General features: G+C 37.0%; 1 protein-coding gene across 1 annotated transcript in view; it reads right to left on the bottom strand.

Moving 5' to 3' along the window:
• Nucleotides 1–17,942, bottom strand: part of plce1 (phospholipase C, epsilon 1) — a 94,610-nt gene that overhangs the window by 13,249 nt on the left and 63,419 nt on the right. Inside the window, exons 9-26 of the mRNA XM_073828837.1 lie at nt 17,208–17,877; nt 16,095–16,280; nt 15,895–16,012; nt 15,519–15,699; nt 14,664–14,786; nt 14,429–14,565; nt 14,112–14,350; nt 12,371–12,432; nt 12,076–12,241; nt 11,763–11,870; nt 11,560–11,676; nt 9,772–9,930; nt 7,590–7,719; nt 7,326–7,367; nt 4,557–4,666; nt 4,347–4,464; nt 2,881–3,012; nt 7–300 (exon numbers count right to left, since the gene is read on the bottom strand). Coding sequence (XP_073684938.1) covers nt 7–300; nt 2,881–3,012; nt 4,347–4,464; nt 4,557–4,666; nt 7,326–7,367; nt 7,590–7,719; nt 9,772–9,930; nt 11,560–11,676; nt 11,763–11,870; nt 12,076–12,241; nt 12,371–12,432; nt 14,112–14,350; nt 14,429–14,565; nt 14,664–14,786; nt 15,519–15,699; nt 15,895–16,012; nt 16,095–16,280; nt 17,208–17,877 — 3,092 coding nt within the window. The remainder of the gene's footprint in view (nt 1–6; nt 301–2,880; nt 3,013–4,346; nt 4,465–4,556; nt 4,667–7,325; nt 7,368–7,589; nt 7,720–9,771; nt 9,931–11,559; nt 11,677–11,762; nt 11,871–12,075; nt 12,242–12,370; nt 12,433–14,111; nt 14,351–14,428; nt 14,566–14,663; nt 14,787–15,518; nt 15,700–15,894; nt 16,013–16,094; nt 16,281–17,207; nt 17,878–17,942) is intronic.

Raw genomic sequence — 17,942 nt, 5'->3', positions numbered from 1 at the left:
CGTTACCATCGGTCTGATAATTCAGGGCGACCAGCTGGATTCCGTGCAGCCAGAAGATGAGAGGATTGGGGTTGGCGGAGTCGATGCGTGTGGCCGCCGGGTACGTGCGGAGCAGCTGGCAACTGGTGTGCTGGATGAGTTTCTGTGAGTATCGGCGACATAAACGCTTTGCAGCATTCTCGTTGACAGAGGAGATGTGGTAGCATTTGGGTGTGCGGATGATGGAGCTGAGAGGGGTGCTCGGGCTCAGCGTCAACGATGTTTGTTCCTCCCAGTTCATACGAATGCCCTCCAGACTAGCTGTAGAAGAAACAAGAGTATAGATTTGATTAGACCTAAAAATGTCTTTCACAGAAAGCGTTTAAATGTGAAACTTTGCACTATGGAATTACATTTTTATCATAAAAATCAAAAAATGTTCCCCAAATTCACAGTTCTGGGAATCCCTGTTTTTTAATATAAATATATAATATTTTTGGATACTGTTATGGATATATAGTTGCAATCCAAATTATTCAACCCCCTAGACCTGCAAGACATTTTGCTGCAGAGAACATTTTGTGAAAACAATTCAACAAAGGCATTGTATACTTTTAGAGAAAGTTGATTAATTCACATGAGTAATTCTGAGAACATAAGTTGATGAATAATGAAAAAAATAAACAAACTGGCTCTAAACGTTCATGTTCAAAATTATTCAACCCCCCAAAGTCAAATTTGGTGCAGATCACTGATAATCTTTGGTTTTCACTTTACCACTGCTTTCTTCAAATTCAACCAAATATTTTCAATGAGAATTAAATTTGGAGACTAAACAGACCACTCAAGAACATTCTATGACTGATCTCTGAACCAAGCATAAGTAGATGATTATGGGATGATTGTCCTGCAGGAAAGTCCATTGATCATTAGCTTCCATTATCCATGATTTTCACTTCCTGCAACAGGAAAACACCCCAATAATACAACTGGTCCACCTCCAAGTGTTCTTCTGCTCGTAAGTTTGCCTTTTTTGCACCAGACCTACCGCTGATCCATGGGTTCAAAAAAGTTCCAGTTTAGTCACATCACCACATTAAACATTCTGTCAGAACTCCACAGGTCTATTCAAATGAATTTTAGCATGTTCAAATCTGCCTTTTTGTTCTTCTTGGTCAAAAGTGGTATTCATCAAGATGCATCAACATGAAAGCCACACTTGTCTAGTGTTCTTATACACTTCATTGAAATGTTTTTCCTCCTTTCTTTAGGTTATCTTGCAAATCTTTGGCTGTACATTGCAGGTTTTTCCAAACTTTTTATGATATTGTGTTTTTTTGTTCAACACCCTCTAAGGTTTTCTGGTACAACACATTTTAAACATATATATATATATATATATATATATATATATATATATATATATATATGTATGTGTGTGTGTGTGTGTGTGTGTGTGTGTGTGTGTGTGTGTGTGTGTGTGTGTGTGTGTGTGTGTGACCCTGGACCACAAAACCAGTCTTAAGTCGCTGGGGTATATTTGTAGCAATAGCCAAAAATACATTGGTCAAAAAAGGTCAAAATTATTGATTTTTCTTTTATGTCAAAAATCATTAGGAAATTAAGTAAAGATCATGTTCCATTAAGATTTTTTGTCAAATTCCTACTGTAAACCTATCAAAATGTAATTTTTGATTAGTAATATGCATTGTTAAGAACTTAATTTGGACAACTTTAAAGGTGATTTTCTCAGTATTTTGATTTTTTTGCACCCTTAGATTCCAGATTTTCAAATAGATGTATCTCGGCCAAATATTGTCCTATCCTAACAAACTATACATCAATAGAAAGCTTATTTATTGAGCTTTCATATGATGTATATATCTCAGTTTTGTCAAATTTAACCTTATGACTGGTTTTGTGGTCCAGGGTCACACATATATATATTTATTAATTGGCCTTTCAGTACAAGACATTCATAAGCTATATGTGCAATAAAGAGCTGCTTCATCACTAACCATATAAGGCATTAGCAATTTTTGTTTCTTACAGCGGATTGTAGGTAAATATCCACCCCATCCATTTCTTCTCATTGTACCTTTTTTCAGCATGTGAGTGAACTGTTCGAATGAATCAACTATTAAAAATCTTGACCTTTTTGCAAACCCGCCTGACTGATTTGATCCCAAGAGTGATTCATTTGTTAATCTGGCATAGCTAGTTTTGATACTAAACAGCTAATGGAAATACACATGAGATGATTGCTGAAACATTATCAGAGGAAAGTGGTTTTTAGGTCGGTATACAGTATTCTCTATTGTCAGGTAAGGATTTATCTGCAATATTTTCCAAAAAAGTGGCATTTTGTGCCACACAAGGCTTTTAAGCTGCATAAAGCAACATAAAAGAATATGAATTAATATATAAAAGAATTTATATAAAAAAATATATAAATATCAAGCTTATAATTTTGCAAATGCATGGAAAACAAGAACCAGCAGTTTCGTGTTCTACTGTAGCAAGTCAGTCACAGATTTGGAACTTTGTGAGGATGAGTAAATGCTGACAGGATTTTCATTTTAGGGTGAACTGTCCCTTTAATAAAAATGAACTGACAAAAAATAGATGCACTTCTGTTAGGATGGCAGGAAGTGATCAATTTAAGATTTAATTCAAAGAACCACTTGCCCTCCAAAAGTGCATCTACTCGAAAAGCACATGCTTGTTTTCTCATAAAGTCAGTCACTGGAAATATTTTGCAGAAAGGCATTTTTATGTGCTTTCGAGGGACTTGAGTATAATGGAAAACTTGAGAGCCCTTTTCCCATGGGTGCTCTAAGTGGGTGTTCTATTTCCTGCGTGCCCTGTGCACAGTTCCATGCAAAACCGAGGCGGCCGTACCTTTCCCTGGAGCTCGGACCAACGTCACGGGCTCCCCGGGGCTTCCGCGAGCAGGAGCGCTGCCAAAGATGGATTTCCGGCTTTTTCTGTCTTTTCCCCTTCCAGAGCCTGATGGGGAGAGGGTGGAGAGGCCTAGTTCCCACGCACACAAACACAAACAAACACATATGTAAGGTCACGGCTGCAGGGTATACGCTCCTCCAGAACTCAAGAGCCTGATACTGTTTGTTTGTTCAAGACTCGCCTCTGGGACTATTACAGTTTCCAGTAGAGCCAAACACCTGAATCTAATTTACCCACCCTTTTTCACCAATTCAGCAAATTCTACAGCAGTTTACATTAGTCTTGTAGCACAAATATGCAAGAGATGAAGTGTTGCTTATTATAAATTTAAACAGTAGTTTAAATTTGCCGCTACTTAGAATAGTTTGTATTCAGCTTCCCCAAAACCATATTTTCTTCAATTAGGAGGTACAGTAGCATACTTCCTACTTGCACTGAAATAATTTTTTCACCAAAAATGAAACTCAAAAAGTACAAGTCAAAAGTTTTTGAAGAGTAAGATTTTTTAGTTTTTTTAAAGAATTCTCTTCTGCTCACCAAGCCTGCATTTATTTGATCCAAAACACAGCAAAAGAATCAATATTGTGAAATATTTTTACTATGTAAAATAACTGTTTAGCATTTGAACATATTTTGAAATGTAATTTATTCATGATGCTATGAGCATCAGCATCATTACTCCAGGCTTCAGTGTCACATGATCCTTCAGAAATCATTCTAATATGCTGATTTGCTGTTCAAGAAACACTTTTTTATCATTATTATCAATTTATAAAATCAGAATATTAGAATGATCATGTGACAATTAATGGCGCTAAAAATTCTGCTTTGAAATCGCAGGAATAAATTACATTTTAAAAAATATATTCTAATAGAAAAGAGTTATTTTAAATAGCAAAAATATTTCTAAATTTGACTGTTTTGCTGTACTTTGAATCAAATAAATGCAGGCTTCTTTAAAAAAACATTAAAAATCGTAGTGTATATAAACATCTAAATAGATTATCATTCTACTACAATTTGTTGCTAAAAAATAAACTTTTAAACAATAATGTCTGTAATAAAAGCTTGAAATGGGCATTGAATGGCTTTCCAGACAAATGTAATTTTATGCAACACATTAACAAGCTCTTTTATTGATGTGCTTGCATTTTTTAAAGAGATATGATAGATTTCAGTAAGTTGTGTTATTTCTTTCAACATACTGTACCTTCTGAAGCTCATGCATGTTTATTTTCTGTTATAACTAAGAGTAGGTTACCGTGATTATTGGATGGGAAGCAGTTTTGATCATGCTTCAGCTGAAAACAGCATATTGTGTGTATGGTCAAAATGCACCATGATTTTGGCCAAAACTAAAATTATATCAGCCAAAACCCAAAAATTCATGTGTGGGAATTCACCTGGGAATTTGATAGCCTGACAGTAGATGACAAGATCGGAGAGCTCTTGAGCGATCTGTCTGCTCTCCTTCTCATTCTGGGGCAGGTAGAACTCCTCTCCTAACTCCATGTCAAACATCTGCAAGGGCGCATACGTACAGCTGTTAGATATCACATATGTATTCAGGTAGAAAGGAACTCAAACATTCATCATTAGAGTTCTGTACAGACCTTTCCTTTGCTTCCTGCTTTTTTAAACCGCTTAGGCATTTCATCATTGGACTCATACTGAAGTTTCTCGGTGGATGACTTGCCTTCAGGTTTGTCGTCCAGAATATTGTCTGCAGAAAAGAAAAAGATGAAGAAACATCTCTACATAAACCCATAGAGAAATTTCTTCAGGCAAAACACACCATATGATTTACAACAAATAAAAAAAAGAAATCTGAATTTAATGTAAATATGAAATGAACTTTGCAAAGCACAGAAAGGTAAAGCAGTCATATTTGAGAGCAGAAAGACAAGCCAAGAAAGACTGTGTGACATCAATAGTGTATACACTTCTTAAAGGGATAGTTCACCTAAAACCTGTCATCATTTACCCTCATGTAATTTCAAACCTGTATGGCCCGAAAACACTGAGACATCAAAACATGCTACAGGAAGAATAGTCAAGTCACACAGTTTTGTAACTACATACGGCAAATGTAAATGATGACAGATTTTGCATTTTGGCATGAACTATCCCTTTAAATCTGGATGTAAATGCAAATTGTGCACGCTGTTCTTCTCTATTGTGACATATATCCAAGTGACATGTCCATCAGAAATTGATTGACTTGGCTGATCATGTGAGTGACAGGTTAGAAACTAGTGTTCCATCTTCATGTTGGACAATAAAAGAAGTCATCATGAGTGGTAAAGGATGTTAATATCTTGGATTAAACATTACATGGGCACATGAATTAAAAAAAAAGGATGTGCATGGATAAATAATTTATAAAAATCGTCAATTATAATTTCATGGTTACTGGTAAAACAGCCAGTTACACTACCAGTCAAAGGTTTTTAAGCTTACCAAGCCTGCAATTTTTTGATCCAAAGTACAGCAAAAATAGTAACATTTTAAAATATTTTTACTATTTAAAATAACTGTTTCTATTTTAATATATTTAAAAATTTAATTTATTTCTGTGATTAAAACTACATTTTCAGCATCATTACTGCAGTCTTCAGTGTCACATGTTCCTTCAGAAATTATTCTAATATGCTGATTTGCTGTTCAAGCAACATTTTTTTATTATTATTAAGGCTGTCAGTTGATTGAAAATTTGAATCTAATTACATGATGTTTCGAATTAATTAATCAAATTAATCACAAATTAAATTTGACTATGAAAATACCTATAAGATTTTTTAAAGCTATTTTTGTGTTAAATGAGAAAGTATCAAGTAGACATTACGAATTGTAACTTTAGAAATCAATATTTTATTTGATTCAACATAAAATTTCTTACACATAAACATTTAGGCTTCAACGTCCTAACTCAGTGTTTTCTGTTCATAAAATGAAAGTCGCTGGTAACCAAAACAGCTTTGTTGCAACAGTCTTCAAAATACCTTCTTTTATGCTCCACAAAAGAAATGTTTCTATTTCTATTCATCAAAGAAAACTGAAAAATATTCTACTCAGCTGGTTTTCGAGCAGCAAATTAGAATATTAGAATGATTTCTGAAGGATATGACTGGAGTAATGATGCTAAAAATTCAGCTTTGACATAACAGGAATAAATTACATTTTAAAATATATTGAAATAGAAAAGAGTTATTTTAAATAGTAAAAATATTTCAAAATTGTACTGTTTTTTTTCTGTACTTTGGATCAAATAAATAAAGGTTTGGTGAGCAGAAGAGACTTCTTTAAAAAACATTAAAAATCCTACTATTCGAAAACTTTTGACTGGTAGTGTAGTTTGGACAATCATGAGCAATGTTTTGACATCCTCAAAAAAAAAGTAACCACATCTAGCTGGCCTTTATTTGATTGCAATCACAGAAGCAGACATTCTGTAGGTGTACAACCCACGGACATTATCAGGAAGTCACTGGAGTCCAAAATTTATCACAAAGTCTATTTGATTGGTCATCCGCCGATGTCACACAAAGCAATCAAAGCATTGCATCTTACCTTTTGACCATACAAGTCTGTATGATTTTTGAAATATGTCTCAGATGGTAAAATCATGGCGAATGCATACCCAGCATAGGAAAGCAGGTTGATTGAATGCCCGGCATTCCCCTGACTACACAAACTCATAGCTGAGTCTCTGGGGAAAGCCGTATGGGAAAGAACAAAGTCTCTTTTAACAGAGAGCAGCGCAGGGCCTGAGAAACCAGATGGCTTTGTTTTTCCCCCACCGATGAGCCAGTGCCGCAAGCAAGGTCGAGCCATTTTCAAAACACCAAGGACGTGGAAGCGAACGTTGAAGCAAGTTTGGGTGGTTTTGTTTATACACCGTACCACCCATCTTTGTACTCAAAAAAACATTGATTTTTTTTTTAATGGCAGAGCAGACAGCACATACCCAATGGATCTCAGACATAAGCACCATTATTCTGCTTTGATTTCCTCTGAGTCCAAACAATCACATCAGAGTTAACACACCAGCAGCATACAGCAGTAAGAGCGACACACAACGTTACGGCATACATTTACATGGGCAGTTGACATGACATACGTATACTGCCCTCAATTAAACAAAGAGCAATAATTTATGACTTGCATGTTCAGAATTTGCCTGGACAAGCAAGCAAAATGTAGAAATTTGGAACAATGCACTGGTATATATGCATTATCTAACTGGAGTCTCCAAATTGTCACAAATGACTGGTCATATATTTAATTACCTTACAAATTTGAGAAAAACACAGATGCTTCATTTTAAACCATGTCCATTAGTCAACTACCCACACACACTCACTCACACACAATACATTTACCTTCCTGGCTATAAGAGGCTGTGGAAGCATTGAGGACATCAGCTAAGAAAAAGAAGAAAAAAAGAGGGAAGAAAATGAAAGAAAGGAGGGGGAGTGGAAAAAGATCAGCATGCTACAGAGTGAAGGTGCCATCGTGAGAACAGTAAAAGACCGTGAGAGGGTTAGTGAACAGAACAGAAAATTCCACTCCATGTTCCAATAACTGCTGTCGATATGAGTTGAAATAAAGGACATGTCGGCTTGAGTAATGCAAAGCACGCTTACCATCAGACAGTGACTCATAATCGTAGTCATACTCGTCTTCCTCCTCTTCTTCTTCCTCATTGTTTCCCAGGGATGTTCCGCTGACTGTGCCGTTGTTGGCCTGGGCCTGCATGTGAGCCAGCTGATGTGCCTTTTGAAAGATAACAAAACATTTTTTTCAACTATTCATCTATTTATTCTCAATTTATTAAATGGAAGCTGCATGGACTCAATAAAATTTGTTGATACTAAAACGTTTAACAGTAAGTCAAGACCACATTAAAGCTGTGCAGATTTCCACAGATTTGGAATTTCTGCTATTCACACCATTCCACAAACTCCTACCCTTCACATGTTTGTTTATTCAATATTTTGGCTAATTTGATTGTGCTTTCCAATATGAGTGTAGTACTTTCAGTTCAGTTAAACAGATTTTAAAAGGTTTAAACACATTCTGCAGATTTTTCTCAAAAATCAGTGGAGATCAGTCAAGTCAAAAGTATTTGTACAGCGCTTCTCGCAATATATACAATACTGTGCAAAAGTTTTAGGCCTATTAGTATTTATCAACAAACAAATGGTTTTAAGTCAGTTATTTCTATCTTTTGCTGTAGTGTGTCAGTAGGAAAATATCAGTTTACATTTCCAAACATTCATTTTTTCCATTAATTGTAATAATCCAATGAGATTTTTGTTTGCACAACAGCTAGTACTCCACACAGAGATCTGATCTCATCATCATTCAGTCTGTCTGTAAAGACATGAAGAAACAGAACAAACAGAAACAGAATAAATCCAGAAGTGTGGAAACTTCTCCAAGATGCTTCAAGAGACCTACTTGCAAAGCTACCTGAAAAACTATGTGCAAGTGCACCTAGAGCAAAAGCTGCTTTAAACGCAAAAGGTGGTCACTCCAAATGTTGACTTAATTTAGTTAAAAGAGGTTAATTGAAAAAGAACATCTATTTATGACATTATTTTTGACAGCATTCTCATTTTACAGCATTTTTACACAAGTACTGTAGCTCTGCAGGTAGGTTTCTTGAAGCATCTTGGAGACAGTTCTTCTGGATACTAGTGGCCTAAAACCTTTGCACAGTACTGTACAAAGCAGTTTTACAAAAGCTCATACTGTAATCTATAATGTCTTCAATGCTTTAACAGAGCAATTTTAGGGCTGGTCAATATTGCAATATATATATATCAATGGTATAAATGATCTCTAAATTTAGAACTAACTATATTGTTTATTTTGTGTAGCAGATATATCAGGCACAGGCACATGCAAAAACATAAATTCAGTCAAAAAATAAATTAAGGTTTTTGAGGAAAACATTCCAAGATTTTTCTCCATATAGTAGCCTACGAATATCAAAATTGAAGTTTCAATGCAGCTTTAAAGGGTTCTACACAATCCAAGCCAAGGAATAAAGGTCTTATATAGCGAAACGATTGGTCTTTTTATTATATATATATATATATATTTATATATAAAGTATATACTTTTTAAGTATATATGGATGGATGTCTACAACGCATTACATAATAATGTAGGTAAACAAAGGTCACACTTGGTTGGTTCTTCATTCGTGTGCTTTGGTTCAAAAAGGTAGGGTAGGGCGAAAAAAATCCATCTCATTTTCTCCTCCAACTTCAAAATCGTCCAAAAACGTTTTACCTTTTTTTTGTAAAGGGCGTTTGACTTTCTTTGCAGGTTTGCTTTGTAAATACTAGGTTGGTAGTTCCACCTACGTCACGCATTTTAGAAAATGACTCATCGTTTCGCTAGATAAGACCCTTATTCCTCAGTTGGGATCCAGTAGAGCTCTTTGAAGCTGCATTGAAACTGCAATTTGGACCTGTTGATCCCCATTAAAGTCAACTACATGGAGAAAAATCCTGGAATGTTTTCCTCAAAAACCTTAATTTCTTTTCAACAGAAGAAAGAACATCTTGGATGACATGAGGGTGATAAATTCCCAGGACATTTTTATTCTGGAAGTGAACTAATCTATTAAGACATTTAGATTAAAAAAATAGAGCTATTCAAATTCGCCCGATTGTGTGGCTGCTATAATTCATATAGGTGAGATTTTCTAGAAAAATCATTGCAGAGACTACTAAATTTAGTTTTTAAACCAAATAGTCTGGAAATCAGTTCTGTATTGTTCTCAAACATCTAGTATGTGTTCCTCTCATCTACCTTTTGTTTGAGAATATCCACTGGAGCCTGGTGAGCTTTCAGCTTCTTATTTTTCAGTAGGATCTTTCCTTTGAGCTGCAGGGGAGATGGAAGCAAAGGCTCATCCGAAAAATCACTCTCAAACAGGAACTTGGTGACCAGCTTCTCACCAAACACAGTCTGAAGAGCAAAATATATAAACAATGCTCACTTTCCACAAGAAATGGCCAAACAAGCAAGTTTAAAACATTGTTCACACTAATCCAGGGACCAGTTCTTAGTAATAACTAGTTGCTTGCATGCTTATTACTAGCATATTGACTGTTTAAAAACAGAATCAGGAAGAGCTTTATTTCCAGGTATGTTTACACATACAAGGAATTTGTTTTGGTGACAGAAGCTGCCACAGCACAAACAGTACGACAGTGACAAGACACAGATAATAAAAAGAATAAAAATAGAATCAGTATATAAGAAATATTATGAAATTTGAAGTTTATTAGTACTTATTACACGGCTCTTTGGAATGCTTGATTCTGATTGGTCAGTTGAGACATTTGCAGGTTCGTTCTTTTCAAATAATCACCGCTCCAAAGTAATAACGCATAGCCGGTACTACTTGTATGTTTAAAATCCCTCCGTGCCAACAAAGATTACCGTTTGGCGCCATCTTGTGACAAACACTGGACAACCACAATTAACAATGGAAAATTTCGACATTAATCTATTTAAATTGTCTTACTAATGTACATAGTTTGAATGTTAGTCACGTGGTACTATATCGTTTCGCGGAAGGATAAAAAATTTAAAATTAAATTTAAAACAAATATGTCAATAAAAGGTTACAAATTCATATTCATGTCCAGTTTTTTTCCTTATGTGGCAAGTAGCCGTGTAATAAGCGGGATAATGTACAGGCAGCCGGTAGTTATCGCGTAATAAGCCCCTTCAGTGTGATACAAGACCCTCCGCTTCGCGTCGGGTCCTGATCACACTGTCGGGGCTTATTTCTGCGATAACTACCGACTGCCTGTACATTATCCCTTACTTATAAAGCACATTTTAATGCCTTATTCTATGTTCTGCATTTTAGATCCCTTAGTCCTATATACATACACCTAACAAATTCCTTACTAATTATTAATAAGCAAATTATGAGTTAATTGAGGCAAAACTTATCGTTAATACTGAGAAATTGGTCCCCAAACCTAAAGGAGTAGTTCACTTTTAGAACAAAAATTTACAGATAATGTACTCAACCCCTTATTTTGAGGAAAACATTTCAGGATTTCTCTCCATATAATGGACTTCTATGGTGCCCGCGAGTTTGAACTTCCAAAATGCAGTTTAAATGTGGCTTCAAGGGGCTCTAAATGAACCCAGCCGAGGAAGAAGGTCATTTTTTAAATACATTTACAATTTATATACTTTTTAATCTCTACACAGAGTACACATAGAGCTAGACAAGATGAGCATTTGAGGTTAAAAAATATATAAATTGTAATTTTTTTTAGAAAATAACCGATCTTTTTGCTAGATAAGACCCTTCTTTCCACGGCTGTGATTGTTTAGAGCCATTTGAAGCTGCATTTTGGACGTTCCAACTTGGGGGCACCATAAAAGTCCATTATATGGATAGAAATCCTGAAATGTTTTCCTCAAAAAACAATTTCCTTACGACTGAAGAAAGAAATGAACATCCTGGATGACAAGGGGGTGAGTGCATCATCTGTCAATTTTTGTTCTGAAAGTGAACTACTCCTTGAGGCAGGACTAGAACAATTAATGGACTAAAATTTATACAGGTACCTTAAAAATCTCAGCCATTTTGCGTTGCTGTAGTAAAGAACAGTGGTTTTCGATGGATAGAATCACAGGCATCTCTGAGTTCACAAACGCTGAGCGATTAATGGCTTCGACAACATCCTACAGACCACAAGAGCATTTCCGTCAATGGAAAACATACATAAAAATCAACAGATGCCTCTTCAAGTACTGATTACTAAACAGACCTTGAAGGGAATCTTAGTAGTAAGAGTGTGTCCATGGTAAATAACAGGCATGCCATCGTCTCCGTCCCAGCAGTCCAACTCAACGCTACGACAGCCCTGCAGCAACACCTGTTTCAGAACCCAACAAAAAAATCATGCATGAACTCAATGAATGCCTGCAGGCATCATTCAGCTACATTCACTTTCAGGTGACTTCTACAGGACGGCATGTGAAGCAGCGATCGTCAAGCATATTTATGGAGTGCATTGTGAAACGTTTTTTCAGCCCTGGATCAGGTTCAGGATAAACAGAGAAGCTCTGTTGAAGATGTACCTGGCTGTAGAGCTCGACTGAAGACTCTCCCTTCAGCTGATGGCCTGTGAGGTATGTGTTATGAGAGGACTCGATGTAATAGTACGAGAGCGGATACTGGAGCTCATCCAGGTTGACTTGAGACTCCTCGTTTTTAGAGGCAAAGTTGTCCTTGTCCATTAGAAACCTTCGAGAGGTACATAAACTTTTGGTCATGTAGCAGAGATTGTATGAATGCAGCAGAATATTCAAAGTAATCTGTTTCTGAAACTGCTGGTTCACATTATTTTGTCAAAAATGTTTAATAAAACCAAACCTGGCAAATCCTTCAAAGGACATCCACCCCATCTGACGCATGTTTGAAGAAGGCTCAAATTTCTAAAGAAACAAAAAAACAAGTTAAATGTTATTACACTGGCATGCATATCATTAGATGTCTCAAAGTGATTTATGAGCTGGTGAGACGTTAATATTGAACTGTCAGTTAACAACTCCTATTGTTAATAAAGGAAGAATCAATTGGGCATGTTGTTAACAGTAAATGATAACCCACCATTGGGAACTTTAAAACCCTGCCAGACACTTGACAGCACATTGACAGAAATTTGAAGCAATTTTCTTTTCTGACAATAAGACTTCACGTAAGTAACATAAGGAGGAATGTTAAATGTTGGCTTGAAAACATATTTCCAAAGTTTAAAACAACTTGAACAACAAGATTGAAGGTTAGACAAAGCATAAATTGACGGTGCCAAGTTAGGTGGACAAATATTTTATATGATTTTCCTGCATTTTTCTGTAACATTTCTTCGAAATAACAAAATGTATGTCCTTAAATGACATCCTGTGAGTTAAAAATAAACAGTAATATACAGATGAGGTCAAAGGTTTACATACACCTTGCAGAATCTGCAAAATGTTAATTGTTTTACCAAATTAAGAGGGATCATACAAAACGCATGTTATTTTTTATGTAGTACTTACTTGAATAAGATATTGCACATAAAAGACGTTTACATATAGTTCACAAGAGAAAATATTAGGTGAATTTATAAAAATGACCCTGTTCAAAAGTTTACATACGCTTGATTCTTAATACTGTGTTGTTACCTGAATGATACAGAACTGTGTTTTTTTTTTGTTTAGTGATAGTTGTTTATGAGTCCCTTGTTTGTCATGAACAGTTAAACTGGCCGCTGTTCTTCAGAAAATTATTTAGCTGCCGCAAATTCTTTAGCTTTTCAGCATTTGTGTATCTGAACCCTTTCCAACAATGACTGTATGATTTTGCGATCCAACTTTTCACACTGAGAACTTCACACTGAGGGACTCATATGCAGAATTTATTATTGTACTATTAAAGAAGGTTGAAACGCTCAGTGATGCTCCAGAAGGAAAAACAATGCATTAGGGGCCAGGAGTGTAAACTTTTGAACAGAATAAAAATTTGTACATTTTTCTTAGTTTGCCTAAATATCTTTTTTTTACTGCCCTCTAGAAGCTACAGAAGATACTTGCATGTTTCCCAGAAGACAAAATAAGTTAAATTTACCCTGATCATCAAATGTAAAAAGTTTTCATCCCCTGGCTCTTAATGCATCAGGTTTCCATCTAAATCATCATTTAGCGTGAGTCAAATACTAAAGAATTTCTTGGACCAGTAGGACTTTTCTGAAGAACAGCGGGCAGTTTAACTGTTCAGAACAAACAAAGGACTCATAAACAGCTTTCACCAAACAAAAAAAACATAGCTGTGAATCATTCAGGTAACAATACAGTATTAAGAATCAAGCGTATGTAAACTTTTGAACAGGGACATTTTTATCAATTCAACTATTATTTTCTCTTGTGGACTAAACATCTTTTATGTGAAATATCTTATTCAGGTTAGATAAATAAAATAACATGCATTTTGTATGATCCCTATTATTTTGGTAAAATATTGAACATTTTACAGATTCTGCAAGGTAAACTTTTGACCTCAACTGTAGGTCTCCTCAGTGAAGTCTATAAAATGTTTTGGTTGAGATCGACTTTGAAAGAGCTCTTCCACTCACCTGTATAATGCTGAGGATCTCATCATAACTCAGATGTTCTCCCTGACAGTTGACCAAGAAGTCGTTGAGCTGAGAAATGGCCAGTCCCAGCACACCCAGCGATGAATTCTCCACTCCAGTGCCATTGGTCACGATGCTAGCAGCTGCGATGGCATCAGAAATCTGCTTCTGGTTGTCAGACATTTGCTGACGCGTGCGGATAAAAAGGCCCAGGTCAGAGCCATTGCGAGTCAAGAGATCTGTAAAGAGATCAGCTTTGTAAAACCATCCTCTTATAAGTTGGTTTAAAAATGACTCTGTTATTCACACATGCCCACCAAGATCTGGTTGCAGTCCTGTAAGCTTGTCATCAATCCTCAGTGTAGTGTAGAGGGGGACAGAATCAGAACCCGAGCGACTACAAGGCACGGCATAAGTGTCGAACAGTTCCTTCATATCCTTACGACTGCGAATACTGGACACACAGCAAACAAAAGAAAAAAAAAAACTTTCAGCAATCATTCAAACACAAGCTATATTTTTTTTTTTTTTTGAGGGAAAGGTGTGCTCTACCTAAAAGACTTGAAAAGCTCCACAAATTCAACAAAGCTCATTATGCTGTCAGAGATCATGAGGTCCTGAAAGCCCCTAAAGCAGCCTTTCCCTCGACCATGCCAGCTCCGACTGCTCCAGGCCCTAAAAACACAAAACACATTCAGCTCTGAGGCAAAACTGCTTTTACTACAAGTTTTAAAACAATACGAATTATTTTTCACCACGCAAGAAACCAATGAAATTTGTTATAGCATGTCACACAAGCACATTTGAGCATAACCATTTTAATGCATTCAATTAAATGCCTAAATCAAAGTCTATTAATCATTTACAGTGACTGTATCTTTTCAGAAGACTTAGATTAACGTGGATTACTCTCACAATGTCTTTATGTACTTTTTGAAGCATGAAAATGTTGATTATGTAGACTTTCAATAGATTAAAAAAAGGATGAGAGATCATTCAAAATATGTTCATTGGGACAAAAAAGCATACAAAAAGCTTTATGGGTTTGGAAATACATGACAGTGGGTAAATTATGACACATTTTATTTTATCTCCTTAAATCTTATCCTTCAAGCATCTGGAAACATCTTTCATGAAACAAAATAAAACAAAAATCCACATTTTTCTCATTCATCATCCTATTTTACTAAACATGTGTCTAATTAGTTCAACTGAAGTAAAATAAGACGTGAACAAGGTTTAATGTTGACTTATTTACATATTTTATGTTGCATCCTTCTCATATACAAACTTCAAAAAAAGAACAGGATCAAAAACATGCTTAACCCATTAAACACATTGAAAAGAAGTCTGTGTGCTTTCTGGGAATGCACTGAATTTGTGTTTCTAAAGAGGGAGTGGCCTTACCCTGGCTGACTTTTGGAGTTGCCGGGGAGAATTGGGGAGGAATGGGGGCGCGTCGGGGTGGAGGTGTTTGTGTTAAAGGAGCCAGAGGAAGATGAAGAGGAGGATAAGGAGGATCCAGGAGACTGGCCTTTGCTGTTGGATAAGGAAAGGGGTCCAGGGTGGCCAAAAGTACTGCAGTCCTCTATGGAAACATTCAAGCATGTCGCAATGACCCTGATCTCTTAAGACATGTGCATCACAAAACTAGTATCTCCAGTGTGTAAATGGAAAAAGTATTAGTGAAACAGCTGGAATGGATACCATCTACAACATTCTTCAACAATTATGTCTAACCAAAGTCAGTTTAGCTGTCAACACAACGCTTAGTAACTCTCACCAGCATCTTCCTGCTCAACACTTTCCAAAGGGTCTGACTCTCTCCTCCCTAAAGTCTCCTTACAGCTTCTGGTCTTGCGTGAGATCATCTCATCATCTGTTCCATCGCCACTGTCCCCCTGCGGACAAAATACTGCATTAGTCAAATCATTTAGCCAAGCCAGGTCAGTCTGTTTTGGCTCACGGCCTTTCGCTCCTTACCCTGACTAGGGCTTTCTTCTTCTTCTTGACGTTGGAGTTAATGCCCAGCGGGCTGTTTTTCTGGGCTGAGTTCTTCTCTGCACTCTTGCTGGCGGATCCAGGGCCACTAGCGCCTATATTCCATCTTCTCCCACCGAAAAGCTCGATAGCATGGGCCAGTGTGGGCCCCTCAAATCTGCTGTCCTCCTAGAACAGGGAGTTTTGCAGCAATAAAACCCACTGATAATAAAAACGGACAATAACAATGAATGGAATTTAGCTTTCAAAATAAGTAAGCTGGGCCTTAGCTGACCTAAAGTAAGCAGAGTTATGCTAAAGGGAAACAGTGCAGGGCAATCAGAGCCAAAACTGGAATGTGTTCGGTGGAATGAGATCATTAAAGTCCTCCGATGTGAACTGCTACACTTCAGTATTGAGGAGAAGCTTAAAATATCAAACCACACCAGCATGACCAAAATGTCCTTGGTCTTCCAAGCTTTATAATGGCAGTGATTGGCTGTTGACATTTTGAAGTCCAATAAAGTCCATCTATCTATCCTAAAAAGTTCTTTACATGGCTCCAGGGGTTAATAAAAGCCTTCTGAAGCAAAGCGATGAGTTTGTGTAAGAAAAATATTCATATTTAAAACTTTATAAACCATAATCTCTAGCTTCATGAGAGAATAGCGTTTCAGCGAATGACGCTATTCTCTCCCATGAACGCGCTTACAACAGTTAATTAGATTACAGAGATTACTGTTTATAAAGTTGTACATATGAATATTTTTCTTGCACAAACACATCACTTCACTTTGGAAGGCCTTTATTAACCCCTGGAGCCATGTGGAGTACTTTTTATGATGGATGAATGCACTCAAAATCTCAACAGCCATTCACTGCCATTATAAAGCTTAAAAGAGCCAGGACATTTTTAATAAAACTCAGATTGTATTTGTCTGAACGAAGAAAGTCTTATACACCTAGGATGGTTTGAGGGTGAGTAAACATTAGCGAAATCCTCACAACAGAAACAAAACATCTTCTATACCTAAACAGAAACATGGTATTGTAGATCTACTTGTATTATGTTCTCAACTGTATTGAATAAACTTGCTTGAATAAATGTGAACGTACCTGGTACAAACTAACATACTGCTTTCGCAGCCATTGTAGTCTCTGGTCAGGAAACTTCCTGATCTTCCTGATGGCACTAAGCAGCTCCTGGAGGCCTTGGTGCAGCATTCGTGCCGTGTGCTTGGGGGCCACAAAGTGCAGGAGCCTGTTGTCTGTGGTGTGAAGTCCATATAGCAGCGTGACACCATTTTCACCAGGGTTCATGTTACACAGTTTGTGCTGCAGACACACATAGTTAACATCCACTCCAGGGTGACCCATAAACACAGCCTTAACCACGTTAAGGTCTAGGAGTCCATCTGAGAGTCCGCAGTGCACAGGTTGGGCCAGGGGTAAGTGGTCTGGGAATGGTGGATGTCCCATGAAGCCTTTGGCTTTTCCACCTGGGCACCAGCTGCTGTGAGGCTTGGACCAGGTAAGGAAGCAATTATCAGGTTGTAAACGGAGGAGGCAGCGGGCAGTAAGGTGGGACTCAGGGTCATAGTGGATAACGGTTGCTCCCTGAAGCAGGAACTGGTGGATATCCGGCTGAATAGAGAGCACGTACCAGGGAATGAGCTCTGTTCCATGGCAAAATGGTCCACGCACCTCTTCTGTGGTCTGAAGGTCAACGTCCTTAGCCAGCTCAAGTGGATCCACTTCAGAATCTGACAGGTCCCCGACTAAAAACCTACAAAAATGACATGAAGCAGAAATCAGGAATCAAGTAACTGAATAAACAGAGTTCTGCCTGGG

The sequence above is a fragment of the Garra rufa genome, chromosome 22, assembly GCF_049309525.1.
Source record: "Garra rufa chromosome 22, GarRuf1.0, whole genome shotgun sequence".
In the NCBI taxonomy this organism is placed as follows: Eukaryota; Metazoa; Chordata; class Actinopteri; order Cypriniformes; family Cyprinidae; genus Garra; species Garra rufa.
This window is presented reverse-complemented; position numbering and strand designations above follow the sequence as displayed.